The sequence below is a fragment of the Rattus norvegicus genome, chromosome 16, assembly GCF_036323735.1.
Source record: "Rattus norvegicus strain BN/NHsdMcwi chromosome 16, GRCr8, whole genome shotgun sequence".
Taxonomy (NCBI): Eukaryota; Metazoa; Chordata; class Mammalia; order Rodentia; family Muridae; genus Rattus; species Rattus norvegicus.
This window is the reverse complement of record NC_086034.1, coordinates 57,978,851-57,998,331: the sequence shown is the minus strand read 5'-3', so window position 1 is coordinate 57,998,331 and position 19,481 is coordinate 57,978,851. Positions and strand designations below refer to the sequence as shown.

Sequence of the window (19,481 nt, the reverse complement as noted above, 5' to 3'; positions counted from 1 at the left end):
GTGAGCAAACAGATCAAACCCTTCAAGCAACAAATGCTTCCAAGCTTTAAAATAAAATAAGCTTTGCTTTTTTTTTTTTAACTACGCTAATGACAGGGTGTCAAATTTTCACCTCTAATTCTCATTAGTTTGAGAACCAAACTAAAAATGTAACAAGTTAGTGCACTTTCTGTGTACCAGATCTGCTTCAGAGACTCGGTAAGCAATACCATGAGACAAACAAGTCTTACACCATCAACAACTCACTGAACGTTGCAACTGATAAAAAGCAGTTATTCCGAAATCCCACACAGCATCTGAGAGTCGGAGCGGACAGGAGAAAGAGAGAACTGGAATAACTCAACCCCTTGCTTGCACCCCATGCCCTGTCCTGTCAGAGGATGACAGAACATACCAGCAGCCCACAGAGGCCACACCCACACCCAACCAATCTCCTGAAGAACACATCCAGGGCAACAGGAATAGCAACAATGGAGTTACAGCAGTGGTTCTCACCCTTCCTTATGCTGCAACTTAATACAGTGCCTCATGCTGTGCCCTCCACCCCCACCATAAAATTGTTTTCCTCATGACTGTGATTTTGCTACTGTTAGGAGTGTAATGTAAACGTCTGTGCTTTCCCATGGTCTTTGGTGACCTCTGTGAAGAGGTCGTACCACTGAATTAGCGTCAAAGAAACAGATCTTTGGGCTTTCTTTTCCTCTGTTAAATCACAGGTTGTTATTTTTAAAACCATTAAACTCCTTTCTCCAAATTCGGAATATTAAAACAAAAACAAAAACAAAAACAAAAAAACCAGAACAAAACCAAAAGCCAAGCTCCTCATTTGCTATCAAAAACATGTTCTAAAAAGGTATCAGTAAGAATCAAAACTGCAAACTGAATGAGAAATAAAATTAGTGTCACAAATAGACACACCCACGCTTGTCCGTGTAGTCAGTTTTTTGGTTTCTGGGTGGGATCTTTTTCAGGGGTTGTGGTTCTTTTGTTAATAGTAAACGATTCTGTCACAGGGAAACCCATTGGCTTAAACTACCCAAAGGAAGAAATAACCAATAATGTACATTTACTAAAAGTTTTGTTTTAAGGGGCTTAAGAGAAGGCTTGGCAGTTAATGGCTAGACTTCCAGAGGACCCATGTTCCGCTCCCAGCACCCTACATGTGACCCCTCACAGCCATCTCCAGTCCCAAGGGATCGGATACCTGCTGCTCACCCTTTCAGGCAGGATACCTGCATGTGATACACAGACATGCATGTAAGCAAAACACCCACACCCATGAAAATAAAGTAAGGTAAAATAAAAAAAAATAAATTTAAAATAAAGTTTATTTGAACTCTACTGTCATCACCTACCCCGTGCATGTTAATTATTAACCTTTTCTCTTGAATGCAGAAAGAGGCTGAAGTAATACAAATAATATCAGTGTGGAGGAAAACCAAATGCAGCTCCTGTTTGTAAAAAGCGCCCCCACCCCCAACAAAACAATGTGCTTAGAGACAAGCCTCAAACTGCTCGGTTTCGACTCTTTCCCAAACATCCTCTGCCCCCTGGTGGCCAGCTGGCATGGTGCAATGAAGAAAGGTGGCTTCTGCTGTTACTTTGTCAAGTCCTAAGGATCAGCACGAGGCAACGATGGCCAGAAAACCAGGGGAGCAAAGTTTAGTACTTAGGATGGAGCAGTAAATAAGGATTAGACTTTAGTTGGCTTTTGGTGGTAGTGGGCCTTTTGGTTTCTTGTTTTAGTCATTGTTTGTTTTACTTTACGTTTGTTTGCTCTTTGACTAGTAAAACTATTAACTACCAAGCCATCTCTCTAAGTCTCCATTTCCTCCTCCTATTTTAAAGAAGTCTGAAAAGTAATTTAAGAAGACCCTCTTCCTAGGCTCGTTCTGATCGTGCATATCTTGTCTAGAAAGCCATTCCTTATGCAATGGCTCCCAAATTCACATATACTCTGGTACAGAGTGTAAGCTCCTGGTCTTGATTCATCATCCACTAGGTACCGGGCTAAAGAAAAATCGGCCCAAAAGGAGAGTACACGCTTCAATCAGCTAACAGTTCTTTTCCCCGTTTCTTAGTCCTACATTTTTTTTTTCAGTTTCTTGTGTGTTCATCTTCCCTGTTATTAAGGCAAGAACACAAAATCTACCCTCAACAAATTTTAAACCTATGCTCCTTACTGTTAAACTGTGCTGTAACCGTGTATGTTGTCACAATGTCCTGATCTTTCAAAACTGAATCTCTCCACAACAGCAACTTCCCATTTCTTGGCCAGCACCACCAGGGCCGGGAAGCCATTACGTGTTATGCTGCTACAAAACCTAAAGATTTAGATACCAGTGTAATCGGTGTCAGCAAGACTCCCTTCTCCCTTCTGTGCACTGCACGCCCATGCATTTGTGCCTGTGAATGCCACATGTGCCACACGGTGCATGGAGAGGTCAGGGGACGCCTGTCGGGTGTCAGTCTTTTGATATCTATTGCTTGGGATGGTTTGTCCCTCTTTCTGTTGTGTTCGCCAGGGCACCTGGGCCACCAGTCCGCAGAGACGGTGTCTCCCCTCCCAACCTCCACCCATACCCCCAATTGCAAGAGTATGCAAAGAACATGGCAGATCAAATCTCCTTTCCATATCCTGATTTCACTTTGGGTAAATCAGCCATTATTGCAAAGTATGGCTTGCAAGCAGTCCCCTCTGTCTCGTGGGCCACCCGTCATGTTACCGACTGCCCCCCTTGCTAAGCAGAAGAGTTTGGGCTCCTCAGAGTCCCACTTGTCCCATTTTGCTTGCCACATTCTTCTGGTATCAATCTAAGAAATCATGGACAACGACAAAGCCATGAAGCTCTCCCCTCTGTCTTCTCCTGATTTTTCAGTTTTGAGTTTTACTGTAATTCACTGAGTTGTTTTCTGTGTATGGGGTGAGGTGAAGGTTCGAGTTCAGTGCACCCACAGACATCTACTTCTTCCCATACTATTCCTTAGAGAAATGATGGTTTCTCCACTTGGTAGTTTTTGGCAGTCTTGCCAAGGCTCAGCAGAGTGTGAGTAAACTGATTTGTTTCTGGGCTGTTCCATTCATTGCATTGGAATATGTATCTACCGTTGTGCCCACTTCAGACTGTTTTAATTATAGATTTGAAAGCAAGAATTACGGCACCTTCACCTTTCTTTGTTTTTGCCCCCCACAAGATTGGCATTGGAGTCTTATTTGGCTCGCCCTGAATTTCACGTAGTTACTTTTCTTTTTCAATTAAAAAGATGCAATATGGATTTTAACAGAGGTGTCTTAAGACAATAGGCCCTTTTAGCATCTATTGTGAGGCTGGCTCTGCCTTGCTGGTTTTTGAGAGCGCTACCCAGAGCAAATGTGGTGTCATTGTATGGCTTTGTTCTTACTACTGTTCGTAATGATTTGACAAAACAAAGCTCAAATCATGTGCTGTCATAATTATTGATCTCCTTTGTTATATGCATGTTACTGGAAAGACCTTCTATACCCAGGTCTGTATTTGTGGTGCTTTTATTTATCTCTACACTTAAAATGCTTCTGTGTACAATACATTCACGTGCCCTTGGTGAGGACATCTAGTGCCCGGCCAAAACGGTAGCCACTGCTGCAGTGGGATTCACTAAGCGATTCATTCCTCCCAACACAAAGCACCAGATTTTCCACGTATCCAAATGGGATCTGCTCTTTCAACGTGAGAGCCAAGTTGAGATCACCAACATGTAATAAGGAAGGACCGCAGGTGTACAGTGTGGCAGCATCTCATCCCCTCCCCAGAGTAGGTCTGCAGCTCAACCACCTCCTGACTTTGGAGCAAGGAGACGCAGAAAGCCACACGACCCTGGCCCATGTCTATGAAATGGCACAGGAGGAGGCATTCCCACTTGGCAAGGCAGACACCATGGCCCATGACAGGATGGTATATAAAACAGTCAAGAACTGTGTAAGCACAACTTGGGTTGGCTGAGGTATCCCGAACAGCAACTATGGGTGTCAGAGCCACATTTATAATAGTATGCTGTGGTGTGTGACAACCCCCTCCCAAATAGCAAGTGCGTTTTATTTAGAGCCGGTGCTGCCTAGAATCTCCTAATGTCATAACCTTTAAATGTCACAATGGCTAGAGCTCGGGGAGGGGGTTCATAGCTTTGGTGAGGTTTACCACTTGCTTCGAGGGTTTCCTGGGACTCAACACCCTGCGGTGGGGGGTGGGGTTACCTCCGATGTAAAGCCATGGGAAGTGAATGACAAGGATTGTCAGCCCTAACAGCAGTGGCCACTACCATGTGAGAGCCTGGGATGAAAATAGTCTCCACGGTCAGAACAATTCCCACACTGGGATTTATCTGCTCAACATTCCCATGCTGCCACACGAGAAACTCAAGCCCTAGAGAGGCTTAGCAAGTAGCCAGAGGTCAGGACAGAAATAGAAAGAAGGAGAACCAAGATTTACGCCAACCTCGGAGCCTCACAAGGTCAATCTTCTTTCATTGTCTTCTGAGGTAACAGAATTCTTTAAAATAACCGTTAAACTAAAATAATGATGGAACATTTCAAACATTTCACACACACACACATACACACACGCGCGCACACACACACACAAAAAAGCCAACCGGGGTCTAGAGAGATGGCTCAGAGATTTAGAGCACTACTAAAGAACACAGTTCACTTTCCAGAACCTACATGACAGCTCACAACTGTAATTCCAGATCTAGGGGATCTGACACTGTTCACAAAACACATGTTGGAAAAAAAAAAAAAACAACTTTACAACATTAAATTAAATACATAAAAGTTTTAAAAAATAATAAATTAATTAATTAAATTAAATTAAATCTGAGATTGACCAGAGACAGTATGACTGATGCTGTAATATTGTGGATCATATCAGAAACTAGTATGAAGCTTTATGGAAATAATATGATTATCTAAGCAACTCTAAAATGCATGTGCTTTAGTTTTTTTAATTCCCACTTTGAAGTATCTGTCACCAGAAAACTCCCCAAACAGAGATGATTGTAAAACAGCTCATAACGCGATCTCTGTGAACAGGATAGAGAACCAACTCAAGTACCCAAGAGGCTCGTTGTTATCACACTGGGTGACCCGTTAAACCCGATCACGCCGTGGCATGTAACCAAATGGAATGCCCATAGTTAAGTAGTTTTGCTTCCAAAGCCACACGGGGCAAACTTTCCTCATTAGGCTCGAATTCCAGGCCAGCCTTGGGCTGGGAAACTAACCAACCACCATTCTTACAGCTAACCGGAGGGACCCCGCGGCCCACAGATGAATTCTGTACTGACAACATGAGACTCTGTCTAACAGCTACTTTACATGTTCCTTTCTTTTTTCTGGCATTCTGTCCTGATGTGCAGTGGACTTGGAAGCCACATGACTCTGCTATCGCTGCAGTAAAAAGGAGAGCACATAGGCAGTGCATGGCCGGCTGCACACAGGCCTGCGTGTCATACATGGAAACCTGGTGAGCACATAAGAGCTTTAGATGCTCAAAAGGAAGTGCTGGGCTCTCAATGTAGTTCAATTTTACTTTAAGCTATAGGCTGCCCTAGAAATGTACATCCAACCGACAGTGTGCATGGAGGAAGTCAGAAACATAGAAAGCCTTGAATTGGTACAATTAGTTAAAAATTGTATCTTCAGACCATTTTACTATTAAAGATGACCCAGTTTAAAATAGCATGTATATCTGAAGGAGTGTCCAGTTGTATTTCATGTGAACCATGTTCAAAAAGTCATCTTAGGCTAAATCTACCTGTTTCATCTTCTGTTCGTCCTAAGCAGTTAGTTACACCTTAAAGCCTGAATTTTGACTTTTAACTATACAAGTAAAAGTAATTACAAATAAATTTCAATGTGTTTAATCGTTACTTTTCAAATGGAAATATTTTAATGTATTCATAAAATGGTCACTTGCCTGAATTAAAAGCTGTAAACAGACTCTTTCTCGAAGGACCTAGAATAGGACAGAAACAAAGACACGCTTCGTTAGAAATGCTACGCAAACCTCAAGCTATTTTGTAAACCACGGTGGGTTTCATTTTCCAAAAGCCCTTCTTTAACATCTAAATTTTAGGTTCCAGCTATCCACTGAGAAAACCCCAAGATGCAAACAACCTGATCAAGTACACTTTTTCAAATATAGATAATATAGTAAGTATCCACTTGTTGGTAGTAAGAATGCTATGAACTAGTCATCAAAAAAAGTATCCATTTTAAAAGGACAAACATGGTAGATTTGTAGTCAAGGACAATTAAAGTTCATTTAAATTTTAATTAACTTATTATTCATTCCGGTGTCTGAATCCAGGGCCCACAGATTGGGAGAGCACTCCACCACTGAAGTATACTCCAGCCAAAAGGGGCCCATCTCTTAGCGCTGAACTTGTGCTTTTCCTGTTGTACTGCACACAGGAATCAGGCTATACTTTGTCAAAGAAGGATGCTGGTGTGTGCCTTCCCAAGGGCCTGGCTTCTACTCAGTTGTGAAGAAAAATACGTGGGGGATGTTTCTCCAAACTAATGCCATATAGCATGCAGCCAGGAGCCATCCAGGTAGATGCTTGGAGAGCTATAAGTTCCAAGCTCAACATCAAATACTCATCAAGGGACTAACTATCTATAGAGGACTGGGTGGAACTGCCAGAGTCGATCTGTGGGAGAAGATCATCTCCCTTTAAAAGGTTGTGGCCATCATAAATGGAGGGACCTCTAGAAGATGCATATAGACTGCAGGGTTTTCAGGAGATCGGCATGTCCTGTTTGCACTCATCAGCGGGGTCTCTAACTCTGAAAATCACCTCAGGATCAAAGCTCTTTGAACGGAGTTTATTTTTATTTACTGTTGGGGGGTAGTATGGGGTTTTAAAAACCATGGTAAAAACCACAGTTTCGGATATTACTGCCATCTCAGCAGGGTCTATCTGGTGCCTCAGAGCTGTGTGCAAGACAAACGAGACCCAGATGGCACAGTGAATAACCGTCCCCCAACAGGACTCGCTCGCTCCACCCTCTGTTTTTGTTTTCTTCCTTCAACCCAGTAGGAAGAAAAAAATCATCGACCAATGTAGACTAGGTCAGCAGCAGCAAGTTAGCACATAGTCTTTCACACACGTGCCAGCATCCATCCATGCAAAGAGAGAGAAAACAGAGGGGAAGGCTGTGGTGGCTGCTTTCCCAATTTTCTGATATAAATATGGGTCTCAGCCATTCTTCCAGAAAAGCAAGCTTTCAAGGACCTGTAAGCAGAGTTTTGCCACACTCTGTGCTGTGACAAGACTTCACGGGAAGGCTGCAGGCTAAGTATACGCTACACACTGACTGTTCTCTCTCAGCAGCCACAGTGATGGTGAGGTGAACCACACAGAAGGATCAGGCACTGATGGCAGGGAGGAAAGAAGAGCAAGACCGTGGTCTTGAACAAGGCAAGCAGGTAACAGACATGAACCACGGGCACGCAGAGGAAATAAGCCATGCTCCTGCTCCTCTCTCTCATCCTAGAAGAACTGAACACTACCTTTATTTGTCAGTGTCCCCGAACATCTCTGTTCTACCTGTTTTTTCCCCTGAGATTTGTTTTCTTATTTTATGTGATGGGTGTTCTGCCTGCATGTGTGTGCGTGTATCTGTGTGTGTGTGTGTGTGTGTGTGTGTGTGTGTGTGTGTGTGTGTGTGTGTGTGTGTGGTGCCTGTGCGGCCCCGTAGACTGAGCCTCAGATCCCCAGATCTAGAATTACAGACAGTTTTTAGCTACCTTATGGGTGCTGGGAATTGAACTTGAGTCCTTTGTAAGACCGGTCAGTGTTCTTAACCACCGAGCCACTTCTCTAGCCTTTCCCTGTTGATATGCACTATTGGGCTTCATCCATCTAAGGAATTTAGAGACTCTTGGGGAACAAGAACATCTCAGTGCTAATTAACATTTATTTTATTTTCCTACTCACCTGGTGTTTAAACATGTAATTGTTAAATGTGCCATAAACCTGCTTGTCAAAATTTAACCTCCTTAAAAGCCAAGAGTGTAAAATTATTTCCTTCTGACAAAGACAATACCTTTTGGAGGAGTTTTGAGCAAGTGTGCATGAGCTCTGGGTCCCAAAGGCTTCAGATATAAGGGTCCCGAGCCATTCTGAAAGGCTTGTTTGGGGGGTTTCTCTTCAAATTTGTTGATGGAAGCATTACTACCTAGAACAAAACAGAAAGATATGTCTTATTTAGTACATGATTGCAATAGCAGTCCCCAGTATTTGTTCCGAAGAGACTACAATTTGATAACAATTACCGAGTGTCAAGAACACAGAGGCAATTTCTGGTCTCAAGAATGCGAAATAAATAAATGTTCCCAGAGTGCAAAAGCCTACATTTTGTTTCCAGGCACAGTCCAAATTTATGCATATTTCCAGCTCTGTTTTTATCCCAGAGAGGTGGAAGATAAACGGTTACCCACACTGTGTAACGAACATTCCCAATACACACACAGGTAAGCATTCCTCTCAAGGAAGATGAGACAGACTGTAAGCAGCTGATGCTAATGAAGAAGAAGAAGAAGAAGAAGAAGAAGAAGAAGAAGAAGAAGAAGAAGAAGAAGAAGAAGAAGAAGAAGAAGAAGAAGAAGAAGAAGAAGAAGAAGAAGAAGAAGAAGAAGAAGAACAAGAAGAAGAAGAAGAAGAAGAAGAAGAAGAAGAAGAAGAAGAAGAAGAACAAGAACAAGAACAAGAACAAGAACAAGAACAAGAAGAACAAGAAGAACAAGAAGAACAAGAAGAAGAAGAAGAAGAAGAAGAACAAGAAGAACAAGAAGAACAAGAAGAAGAAGAAGAAGAAGAAGAACAAGAAGAAGAAGAAGAAGAAGAAGAAGAAGAAGAAGAAGAAGAAGAAGAAGAAGAAGAAGAAGAAGAAGAAGAAGAAGAAGAAGAAGAAGAACAAGAAGAAGAACTACCAGATAAAACCCTCAGTGGCTTCAAGAATGAGATCTGGTCTCCAGAGGAGCTGTATTTCGAAGCTAGACAGCCATCATCCACTCTTATTAGAAAGGTATTCAACCTCAAACTGAAAAAATATAAAAAGACTCTCACTTAAGTAATGGAAACCACCCACAAGAAAACACGGAATTTCCTAAAGCCACTAAAGAACCTGACCTATTTTCTCTTAAGACACTGCCTACACTTAATTCTAGGCATCCACTTTTATTCTACCATATAATAAACAGGCCATAATTCCTTTCTGGTATAGAATGCTCTGCATGAATTGTGCCACTGTGGTTCAGAAGCCATGCCAGGATCCCTGTATCGTTTTGGTTTCAGTGCATGCACGGTGAATCCAGAGTATAAATTACCCACTTCATACATGTCCCCTGCTCACAAATTATCAATGTGAACACACAATGTTTCTCACTAGGCTAAATGACCTCCACCCCCACCAACAATGCCTACACACATACACATGCTCTCTTGGTCCTCACCCAGCATCCATGCACTGAGCCATCTGTTAACAGCCCTTATGCCCAGACAACATTCCTAATATTAGATCAACACAAATCCACCCTCCTGCCGGCAAGCTTCCGCCTAGTTCCTGTCCTGATTTCCAATTCTCACCTCTCTTGGGAGTAGGGCTTCTCAAACTTGGCAGGATAGTGGACACTGAGGTCTAATACTTGGCATCACATTCTAAAGGACACGTGGGAGACAAGGGCACCAACCTTTCAGAGCATGTCTTTTAAGGCGTCCATGAGATATGGGCATTGGGTTTCAGTAGGTGTTTAACTGACATGACTCCGATCCAAGGGAGTCGCTTTGTTCTAGCAGTCACATTTCAGACTTGCACTTTGGAGCAACTTTTGTTACACTCAGCAGTAAGTTAAGTCACTTGTTCTAATTTTGAAAAATTAAATTCAGTTCAGTTTACAAACTGGATATAGGATTGCCCATAAGTCTGGATGCATTCTTCACTTCTCCGAGCCTTAGTTCCTTACACAGGACTTAGTGAAAGAATTTCTCACCGACGCAAAAGAGACCCCCGGCTACTGGCCTCATACTTCAGTAGATACTGGCTTGGAAATATGCTACCTGAGTGGTTCTCTTGAGGGCTCATTGTGGCAACAGATCTAGCACCAGATTCCATCAACTTTTGAACATACCAGACTCAATTTCTATATCTCAAGGATAAAAGACACAGATCTCAGATACAAATATATATATTTTATGTTTGCATTCTTAGACATAATTACATATTTATATGAACTGTGTGTTAAATATTCATGCTCCGTGATTATCCATTGTCTTAGCACCCAACTTTACCGGTTGTAATAAGCTGAACACACTTATGACCTGACACTTAAGTATTCTTTCCATTTTCTAAGCACCTGAAGGTTGAATACCAAGAGGCAGGAGGCCCTTGAAGTGTTTCTCCTTCCTTAAACTCAGCTCCTAGCGTGGCGGCTGGCCCAGGATCCTGTCGATTTCTGTTTCCTTACCTAGAACTGTCCTATTACGATATCCTCCTTAGTCAGAACTGATTAGGCTGCAACCGATTTTTCTAAAAATCTGTATTTTCATATCCCCAGCCCAGGGAGTGTTGCAAGTGGAGTAAGACGCAGAGAAGACAGAATGTGGAGAGAAGGAGAGAGTATGCATTGACCTTTTCAGAAAAAAAATCTAAGCAGAAAAAGTTTCCCTGCTCCAAAGAGCTTCTCCCCAGTCCAATGTTGGCTTGTTAAGCATTTCTTAGCACAGTCTGGCATTTGGTCAAAATGAGTTGTTTTTTTTTTTTAATTAAACTCCGTGTGTCTGCACAGAAATAAAACTCTTCTCATTTCTGGAACTCTTTGCTAATCAGCTTAGCATTCTGCAACTGTGTCCAATCAGCTGCCTCCCTGGCTCAAAATCAAATCACGGAAGTCTAAAGTTCATAAGCAAAAACCATTCCACTTTATAATTACAAAAATGTCTCCTATACCCCACACAGAGACACCAAATGAGAACAAACACGACTGATAGTGATCTGATTACTTCCTCATGAAGTAATTCACTCAGGTGGGTGTGCTCTCTAACATGCCTTACCGCATGGAGACAGCGCCATACACTGCCCACCTCTCACTTCGTTGCCTGTGTCAGACATCACTAGTCAAAAAACTGTTTTCCTCTGAACCTGAACCTGGAGGAAGCCTGAGAGAAAGGATCAATTGGTTCTTACCAACTGCCTGGTGGTGACAGATAGGACCATACTCACTAACCATTTTTGCCACAAGAGAAACACAACTGGGGATCAGGGAGATTCATCCTTCTGCCCTCTTAGTTGGGCAAACTGGAGTGCTTTCCTCCCAAATGTTGAGGCATCGTGGCACCGCGGTGAAGAAAAGGAGTCAGAGGCTGGGAGGATGCTGAACTCAGTCTCCCTTCGTCAGATTTACAGACCAGTGCTAAGAGATGACTGTCCAACTCGCCGTGAGTTAATAGAAACCAGAACAAGCCCCAGGTGAGTAGTGTCCTTTCCTATAGATCACTTCCCTCAGTCAGGCTGCTACCAACACGTGGGAGAGGATGGCCCATTTCCTTATTTAGTCCTTCGGATCTCCCATTGCTGATAGAGTGCAAACAGCTTTGGCTTGATCTCTGCCATTGCCCCACACCATCTGTCTCTCAAAAATAAACATGCTTTTGTGGCCGAAGGGAAAGAGGAAGGAAGCCTCTAGTCTTCATAGTCCTGCTAATGTGGCAAAACTGCTTTCTCAAGACCTGCTTCCAAATTGCACAACCATCTGCCTCATTTGGTATAGAGAACCACTATGCAGTCTTTACGCTCACACCCAAAGAAGTTATTTGAACGTTAATGTTTCCTATGCACTCATTTAAAAAACTGCTAAACCTTCATTCAGATTAAAAAAACATTGCCTTATATATCTCCTTCAACCAACTTATAACTCGGTAACATTGCTTCTAAGGATCCCCAAGGACCAAGGACCAGATGTGAATTTCCCAAGAGGCCTATGCTGTGAAGTTCTTAACGGGCACCACTAACAAGATAGCATCACCAGGCAAAAGGAGGCAAAGGAAGCAGGTGTTGCCCTTCAAAGAGGCTGCCGTGTTGAAGCTGGTCAGAGCCATGATGCCCCAGCTAAAGATTAAGTTATTTCCCAACGAGATCCCTTATGACAGCAGCAAGATGATCTGGGCGCAAAATGATTTTTTTTTCATATTTTAAGGTAGTTTTAAAAAAACACATACACATCTAATTCGGTTATGTGAGTCATATATTAATTATAACTAAAGACAACAACAACAACAACAACAACAAAAAACAAACCCTGGTGCTTTCATTTAAATTCTAAGGAAATATTTCTCTACATTTGCACAACTGCCAGTCACACACTCAAAACTTAGTATTTAATCAGAAATTAAATAAAATAGTCTTTTAATCAGAAATTAAATCATCAAATAGTTCTTGATAATAAGAAAACATCATACCAAGAGCACTGATAAGCTGAATTATAAATTTTTAAGCCCCGAAACACAGAAAACACACAATAAAATTGTCCCCGACAGATCCGTTTGCATCGTATGTATATATAAATACAACCACGAAACGCCACAATCAACATAAATCACAAGCAACAACAAAGCTAATAGCCAAGAGGTCCTAAAATCAATTTATTTAATAAAAATTTAAGCATGCTTACAAAGCAAAGAATCAAATGAGAAACCGTCGACCTACTTCTTTTCCTAGAAAGCGTGGCTAACAAAGGAATTATACAAAGGCTGTAGGATCCCACGACCAGCAGTGCCAATAAGGTAGCATCATACTGCCTTTCTGAGCCAGCCGGGGGTGTGAGTGTAGAATTGATAAAGATCGTCGAAGAAATATCAGTTTCTGTACAACTGCGAAATCCTCCTGGTATAGTCATTTAAAAAGGAACAAAGCAAGCTCAGGCAGGAAAAGCTGCAGCCATGTTCGCGCTCACACCCCTCATGCTTGCTCTCTCTCAGTCAATTAGAATGGGGAGGGGGAGAACTGTATGCCGCAAGGCACTACACGGAACAGATTCAACCAGCTGCGAACCGGACTAAGAAAGAGACTCACTGATGTGCATGCTTAATCTGCTAAGAGGGACACATGGCCACTAGACAGGCTCTGTGGGCACACCATGAACCCTTTTGTTAACAGACAAAAAGGAAAGGACAAAAGCGTTTCGAAACCTCCTTGGCAGGATCAGACGGGCTACCCGGGCAGTGGCCAGATCAACATGGCTGTTCGATAGAAAACCCGGGTGGGGTGTGATATTATGGAACGTGTCAGCTCCAAGGGTCACAAGGCTCCATCGTTATGGCTCTCGGGGATTGCTGCTGATTCTCTCTGGGTGGTTTGCTTTTTAAATTTTACATAGCAGGACCAAGAAGTCTAGATGAGAGACGAGTTCAGAATAATACAAATTCAAGTCACATTTTCAGGTTCACAGAGAATTACCTGATAGGGCAAACCCTCTGGGGTTTTCCCCGCCACTTTAAATTTCAGTCAATAAATGCACACAAACATAATGACCCTCTTTAAGTAACATAGTCTAGTATTTGTCAAATACCACTATGCAGCTACATATGTGCCTATGAGACCAGCCAGACTCAGTGACCTGTTTGAAATGAGCCCTTTGTCATTAACTCAATGCCTGCTGCCTACAGTCCATTCTGTCATGTACTGGCTGTGTGACTTTGAATTGGTAAGTCTCTGGGCCTCAGTTAATCTCCTAAAAGTTCAAGGTGATAACCAAGGTATTGGTGTAGAACACAGTGAAGTAGTAGATAGTATACATGTACCGTAGCCCTGTTGCTGTTCGCACCCAAAGAGTTAGACGACTCTAGTCCCACCCCACCCCACCCCACCTCACCCCCCAAAAGACGTGGATTTGCTGTTAAAGCAAGAAACAATCACAAATGTGCAATCTGTTATCTTTTCCTCATCTGCTCTTTATTAATAAGGATATTTTCGGTGTCCTGCACCCCTCCCTGTACCTATTACAACCCCGGGCACATCAGGCCCTCCCGAGCTATTTGTCTGAACTAATTCATGGATTATTTTGGGAGGAAATTTAAGGAGAAAGGGAAAAAGAAAACAAACAGCGCTTTTCTGAATACATCTTTTGAATAAAAGGGGGATGTCTTTGGGGGATGGGGGGAGCTTAGCTTCCTTGCCCTCTCGCCACGCAGAGAACATGGCAGAAAACGAAATTCACAAAAAAACTTTCAACCTATTTCCTTGAGTTTAATTTATTTATGATTAAAGCTCTATAATTTGTACCAAGCTGCATCTGGCATCTAAAGTAAAAGGTTACAAAGCACTTCTACAAGGAACTCTTTCAAAAACAAAACCAAACAAAGCCTCAGCGATGGTTTTTCTGATCTCCAGCTGAATTACAAGAGCCCCAGCTACTACTCTTTTCCAAACAGCCCCGCAAACATGTCAGCTCGAGTATATACCTTAAGCTCCTGTATACAGCCGATGCCATTAATGCACAATCATTTCAGGGTACCCTGGACGGTCATCCAAAGAAATCTAGTCCTAAAAACTTGTTCCCCTGCCAAAACTTCTGAGCAATTACAAAGAAGCAATGTGTAGAATTCCCCGTAAGATAGAGACAAAATTACTTGTGGACCATTGGCTTTGCCTATGACTATGGTCTCAACAACCGTTAGCCTGACTTACAATCACTACTGTAGGAGCTCAGATTGCTGTGGGTGCTGGCCCTGACCTGGTACTTCCTGCCCTGCATATCAAAGATGCTTTGTTTATAGGAAGTGATCTAGGCAAATTCACCCAAGAAGACAGTGCAGCTTTCGAGCACGAAGGCTTTCCTTGGGATTGAAAAAAGCTAACTTTGTACTTTAAGCTGCTACACTCAAACTTCTATGCTGACTACTGACTCAGAATACAAAATTAATGCTCAACACCATGATGCTTCAGATGAGAGACAGGAAACGCACACATACTTACTTGTTTTGAATAATTCAGAGGCAGAAGAGCAGAAGCGATGAAGCAATTAGGCTACAAAAAGCGTGGCTATAAACCCTCTACCCTGAAGTCATTCGCTCGCACATCTTCTCTGATGTGCAAGAAGCATCAGGGGAAAAAATCATTTAAGACAGCTTTTGGTGCAACCATGATCGAGGCAGAAACAATCTGATGTGATTCCTTTCCTTTAACATTAAAACAAGTACATTGTCCCATTCACACGCGAGGTGGCCATATTTAAAAAGAAATAAAAGAAAATTTAAAAGCACTCAAAGCAAAAATGTGGTTGGGAGAAATCTTTCATTAAATAAAAATGCTTGAGTCTGAACAGCAGGTGGCGCTGCGCCTACTCTTTTCCCCCTTTCCTCTTGTCTTTCATCTTTACAGTTTATTTGCCAAACGGAATGTGAGGAATGCCTTTCACTCAAATTTCTAACACTGTGTTGCTGGAAATAAAAGGCTTCCATGCGTATATGTTTCTTAACTTCTGATGTCTTAGGAACACAACAAGAGCTCACACTTAGCGCCTAAATGTGCACTTGACGAACAATTTTTTGGTCATTACTGTTCAAACATGCTCTCCTTCTCTTGAGAGGTCTATTTGATGTGCTTTATGCTCTACTCAAGGACTTGAGATTGAACCTCGAATTCTCAAGCTCATCCCCATCCTCCTCCTGAATACCAGACCCGTTCACACTGAACTCCTTTATTGAGTTTCAACTTGGACACTCTCTGGCTTATTCATGCTTTCATTAGACAATCTTCAGACCGCTGGGATCATGCTCTCTCCTGGCACCGAGTGTCTCTGCGCCATCTATGCCGGTAGCCTCACAGCCCTAAAGCGCATCAAGGCTTGGAAAGACCTTTGACAGAAATGATGGTGTCCCATTTTGCCAATGGCATATAAACAAGGTGATGGTGCCAAATTGTTATTGTCCCAGCAAGTGACAGAGCACCTGCCTAGCATGCGTGAGGCCCTGAGTTCAATGCCAGGTACCTTTAAAAGATCCATTAAATCTGAGCTAAGCTGTTGAGGAGAGTCGTGGCTTCTCCACTAGCCACTCCTGCCAGGTCAGTCGTCCCCACCTCCCACTTCTGGCTTATGCCCGTACCTCCTGCTTGCTCCATGAGCACGCTCTGGGTGAAGTCGCTAAGGTTTCTGAGAGCAGAAGCATTCCTAATTCCACTCCGTCCCCTGGACTTTACAAAGCAAGGAGTAGAGAGTGAGCTGCCACGGGTGTCTGCTGAAATCAATTTTCTTTCCATGCCAGGAGTAATGACTTAATTTTGTTAATACACTCTCTCACCCTCTACACAGAGACGTTCAATCACCCATTTTACAAGGCAATTTCATTAGATAAAATTCCTTAGTAACAGTTACAGCAACTGTTACACATTTGAACACCCATTCCACTTTCATGTCTTAGGCCAGCGTTTTCACTTGCTTTAAGAGGAAGGAAAAGGCAGATCTTTAGAATACAAACTTATCAAACTGCTACCCTGTGGGCAAAAACATCCAGATGGAGTCATCTCTAGAAAGAAAGCTCCGGCTTGAGCAAACAGGTCAACTTTTCTGGGCCACAGCTACAATGTAGTCAAAACCTAGCAAGCTCAGAAGATACAAGAAAAGGCATGCTTCCCAGTACTGCCTCCCGAAGCACCATAGACTTACAGATCATTCCCAGCATGCCTCAGGAGACCTAGACCACTGCTCATTAACACGCAGCCTGCCCAGAAGCACTCTCACCAATGCTCAGTCACCGTTCTACATGCCCTGGCCTGTGTTCTTTAGGAAGGTTCCAAGGGAATTCTTTTTTTTTTTTTTTTTTTTTTTGTTCTTTTTTTTTTTTTCTGGAGCTGGGGACCGAACCCAGGGTCTTGCGCTTCCTAGGCAAGCGCTCTACCACTGAGCTAAATCCCCAACCCCCCAAGGGAACTCTTAATTGATACGTCCCACCCACTCCTCTCCCTTCCACCCAGCTCACCAAAAGCTTAACTTTGAAAAGCAGAGTCTTGCTCTGTTGTCCAGCTTCCTCGAGTAATCCTCCTGCTTCAGCCTCCAGGGCACTTGGACAATGGACATTTGCCTCTACACCCAGTTTTCAGGTATGTGTGTGTGTGTTCACGTGGATACCCATGTGAGCAGGAGGTGCCTGGTCACGGCTATGCAAGCACACGATGCGTGCCCATGGAGGTTAGAGGTCAACAGTGACATCATTCCTCAAAAATACTCACCTTGATTTCTTTGAGGCCGATGAAGACTGGCCTGGAGTTTGTCAATCAGGCTGACTGATCAGTGATCCCGGGGGTATTACCTATCTCTGCTTCCCAGCCTGACCTTTTTACGGGGCTGCTAGGTATTGAACACAGGACCTCACACTTGCATGGCCAATACTTTACCAACTGAGGTATCCTCCCTCCCTCCCTCCCTACCCCATGTCAAACTTTTAATGCTGAGACTAATCCTAGTAATTATTAGTGATGTTGTCATGTGACAAAAGCAACTTAGATGAGTAAACAGCTTTCTTGGGCCACTTGTCTGACTGGGGCAGTGAGACCGGATACCTAACCATAATCCCTCTGCTATGCCATGCATAAGAAAGCAGCATCCCACAGACAGCGGTAGCCAAGTTTAAATCCGAGCCTGAGCTACTAGGAGAAGTTGCCCGCCCAGAAACAGTGAGTGTCTGACAGGCAGTGTCCCACCAAGAACCCTATTGCTTCCCTTGGTGCCAAGTGCGAGCTAAGGTGGTTAAAGAAGTAAATGACATGTAAATCACAGGACACCACAGAAAGGCCCTTGGTAACACTGAATAAAACGGGAGATGCACTGCCCAAGTACCAAAAGTTTTACGATTATATATCAAAACCACTTTATTCTAATTAGCTCACAGAAGCAGCTGGTTTAAGCTGGTCGCTCAAGTGCTTGGCCAGTCTCTATCTCTATACGCCCCTGTGGACGTCATTGTTCATACTCAGAACAGCCATTTGGAACCAATGGAGCTCCTCTCAGGGGACAGAGAGAGAGGAAGAGACAGGAGGGAAAGAGGGGCAGAGAAGCCGTGGCAGAACAACATGGCAGGTGATGTTAAGATTCTGCTCTGTGTATTTACAGGTTGTTATTAATGTTCCTAAGGGATGGATGGTACCAGGCTTTGTATGTTTAAGTGGGCAATTATATCTTATCAATTGGATCTAAGATTATTATGTTATGTGTTCTTTTATGTGAGGGTTTGAGTGTAGGAAAGTGTGCGGCTGGGATGTGTTTCCGCCAAGATTATCTAGCAGATATCTTGGGGCACTGCAGTGTGGACCTAGCGAGGTAAAAGACAACAATACATATATTATTTTTATATTTTACAACAACACACCTCCAACCGTGTTCCTTCCTCCTGTGGATTGCTTTGGTTATTCATATCTCTCTTTCAGTTCCATATGAATTATGACTGTTTCATTCTAAATCTGTGAAATACGACATTGGAATTTTGACGGATATTACGACACATAAGTAGATTCATTTTTGTAATTATAACCATTACCACGCTATTAATTCAAGCTCGAGATCATGAAAGAAGAAAAATATCACACACTAAGTTTAAATTTATAATGAAACAGTTGCCAAAAATCATACCGCAGTATAACGGGACTATCATGGGGTCTAACAAGATCGAGTGACCTGGAAAAGAAACAGGCAGGGGTGAGAACATCTCTGTTCGCTCATCACTTCTGTTGAAACATTTATTGGTGTGGATTTTCTCTAGATGGTGAGCACAGTTAATAATGAACAGTCATGAACGCTGAAGTCAATGGGGCAACATTCACAGGACACACAGGACAACATGGATCCAGAAACCAAGAGAGGATAAACTGGATGGGCAAGTAGATTCCAGTAACTGTCTCACTCGAGTCCATCTACAAGCAGGAGCTAGTCATCCAGCCCTTTTATTTCACTAAAGAAGGATGCTAAGTCAATGCCTTCATTCATAGCCTGTATATGGTCGTTATGAAGACAGCCAGTTTACTACAGTAAAGTCATGATTTCATAATAGGTATGTTTCCTGGGGCTTGAAATGAAAGCCAAAGAATGAACTCCCGAATGGCCCTCCTTTGTCCTCCCCTTCTGTGAAATGCATTATTCTCCAAGAAAGAGCCACAAGGCCTTTGAAGGTACAAGGCCAGTCTCCCAGTGATGACTCAGCCTACTCTAAGGAAAGGCCTGGGAAAGGTAGGTGAGTATACACTGCAAGAGAAACACCTCAGAGGAATGACAGCAATTTCCAGAGCCACAAAACATCTACAGCCAAAGTGATTTCCCATCTCGGAACTATCAACCGGACATGAACGGAGACTTAAGACAGCTGTGAGAGACTGTTCACATCAAAAAAAAGTCATAGTTCATATTTGATAAAATGTATGGTTTGTATAGATGAGATTTACATGCGCGGGCATG

General features: G+C 42.9%; 2 protein-coding genes across 14 annotated transcripts in view; one reads left to right on the top strand and one right to left on the bottom strand.

Moving 5' to 3' along the window:
- The window catches only part of Mtus1 (microtubule associated scaffold protein 1), a 145,476-nt gene that overhangs the window by 53,135 nt on the left and 72,860 nt on the right, over nt 1-19,481 (bottom strand). For 4 of the 7 annotated variants that reach the window (XM_006253181.5, NM_001395000.1, XM_063275428.1 and 1 more), the window contains 2 exons: nt 8,090-8,221; nt 5,955-5,993 (listed from right to left, as the gene is read on the bottom strand). In XM_006253181.5, coding sequence (XP_006253243.1) covers nt 5,955-5,993; nt 8,090-8,221 — 171 coding nt within the window. Of the gene's footprint in view, nt 1-246; nt 5,994-8,089; nt 8,222-11,267; nt 11,520-12,745; nt 13,011-19,481 lie in introns of those variants that run through there. The other 3 variants (XM_006253182.5, XM_017600121.3, XR_010058295.1) reach the window with 3 other exon arrangements.
- LOC120097427 (uncharacterized) lies at nt 4,181-10,837 on the top strand. 7 transcript variants are annotated; one of them, XR_010058401.1, is made up of 4 exons: nt 4,181-4,515; nt 5,395-5,501; nt 7,372-7,469; nt 10,599-10,837. XR_010058401.1 is itself a non-coding variant. In XM_063275864.1 (3 exons), the coding sequence occupies exon 3, from the start codon at nt 8,562-8,564 to the stop codon at nt 9,087-9,089; it is 528 nt and encodes a 175-aa protein (XP_063131934.1). In that variant the 5' UTR covers nt 4,386-4,515; nt 5,395-5,501; nt 7,372-8,561; the 3' UTR covers nt 9,090-9,367. The 7 variants fall into 7 exon arrangements, 4 of the variants coding, with proteins under 4 accessions (XP_063131936.1, XP_063131935.1, XP_063131933.1 ...); XR_010058402.1 differs by lacking the exon at nt 5,395-5,501 and having other exon boundaries at nt 4,377-4,515; nt 7,375-7,469; XR_005494809.2 differs by lacking the exon at nt 5,395-5,501 and having other exon boundaries at nt 4,379-4,515.

Excerpts from the sequence above, each read along its gene's own strand:
- LOC120097427 (XM_063275866.1), top strand. The coding sequence starts at position 8,562 with ATGCTAATGAAGAAGAAGAAGAAGAAGAAGAAGAAGAAGAAGAAGAAG.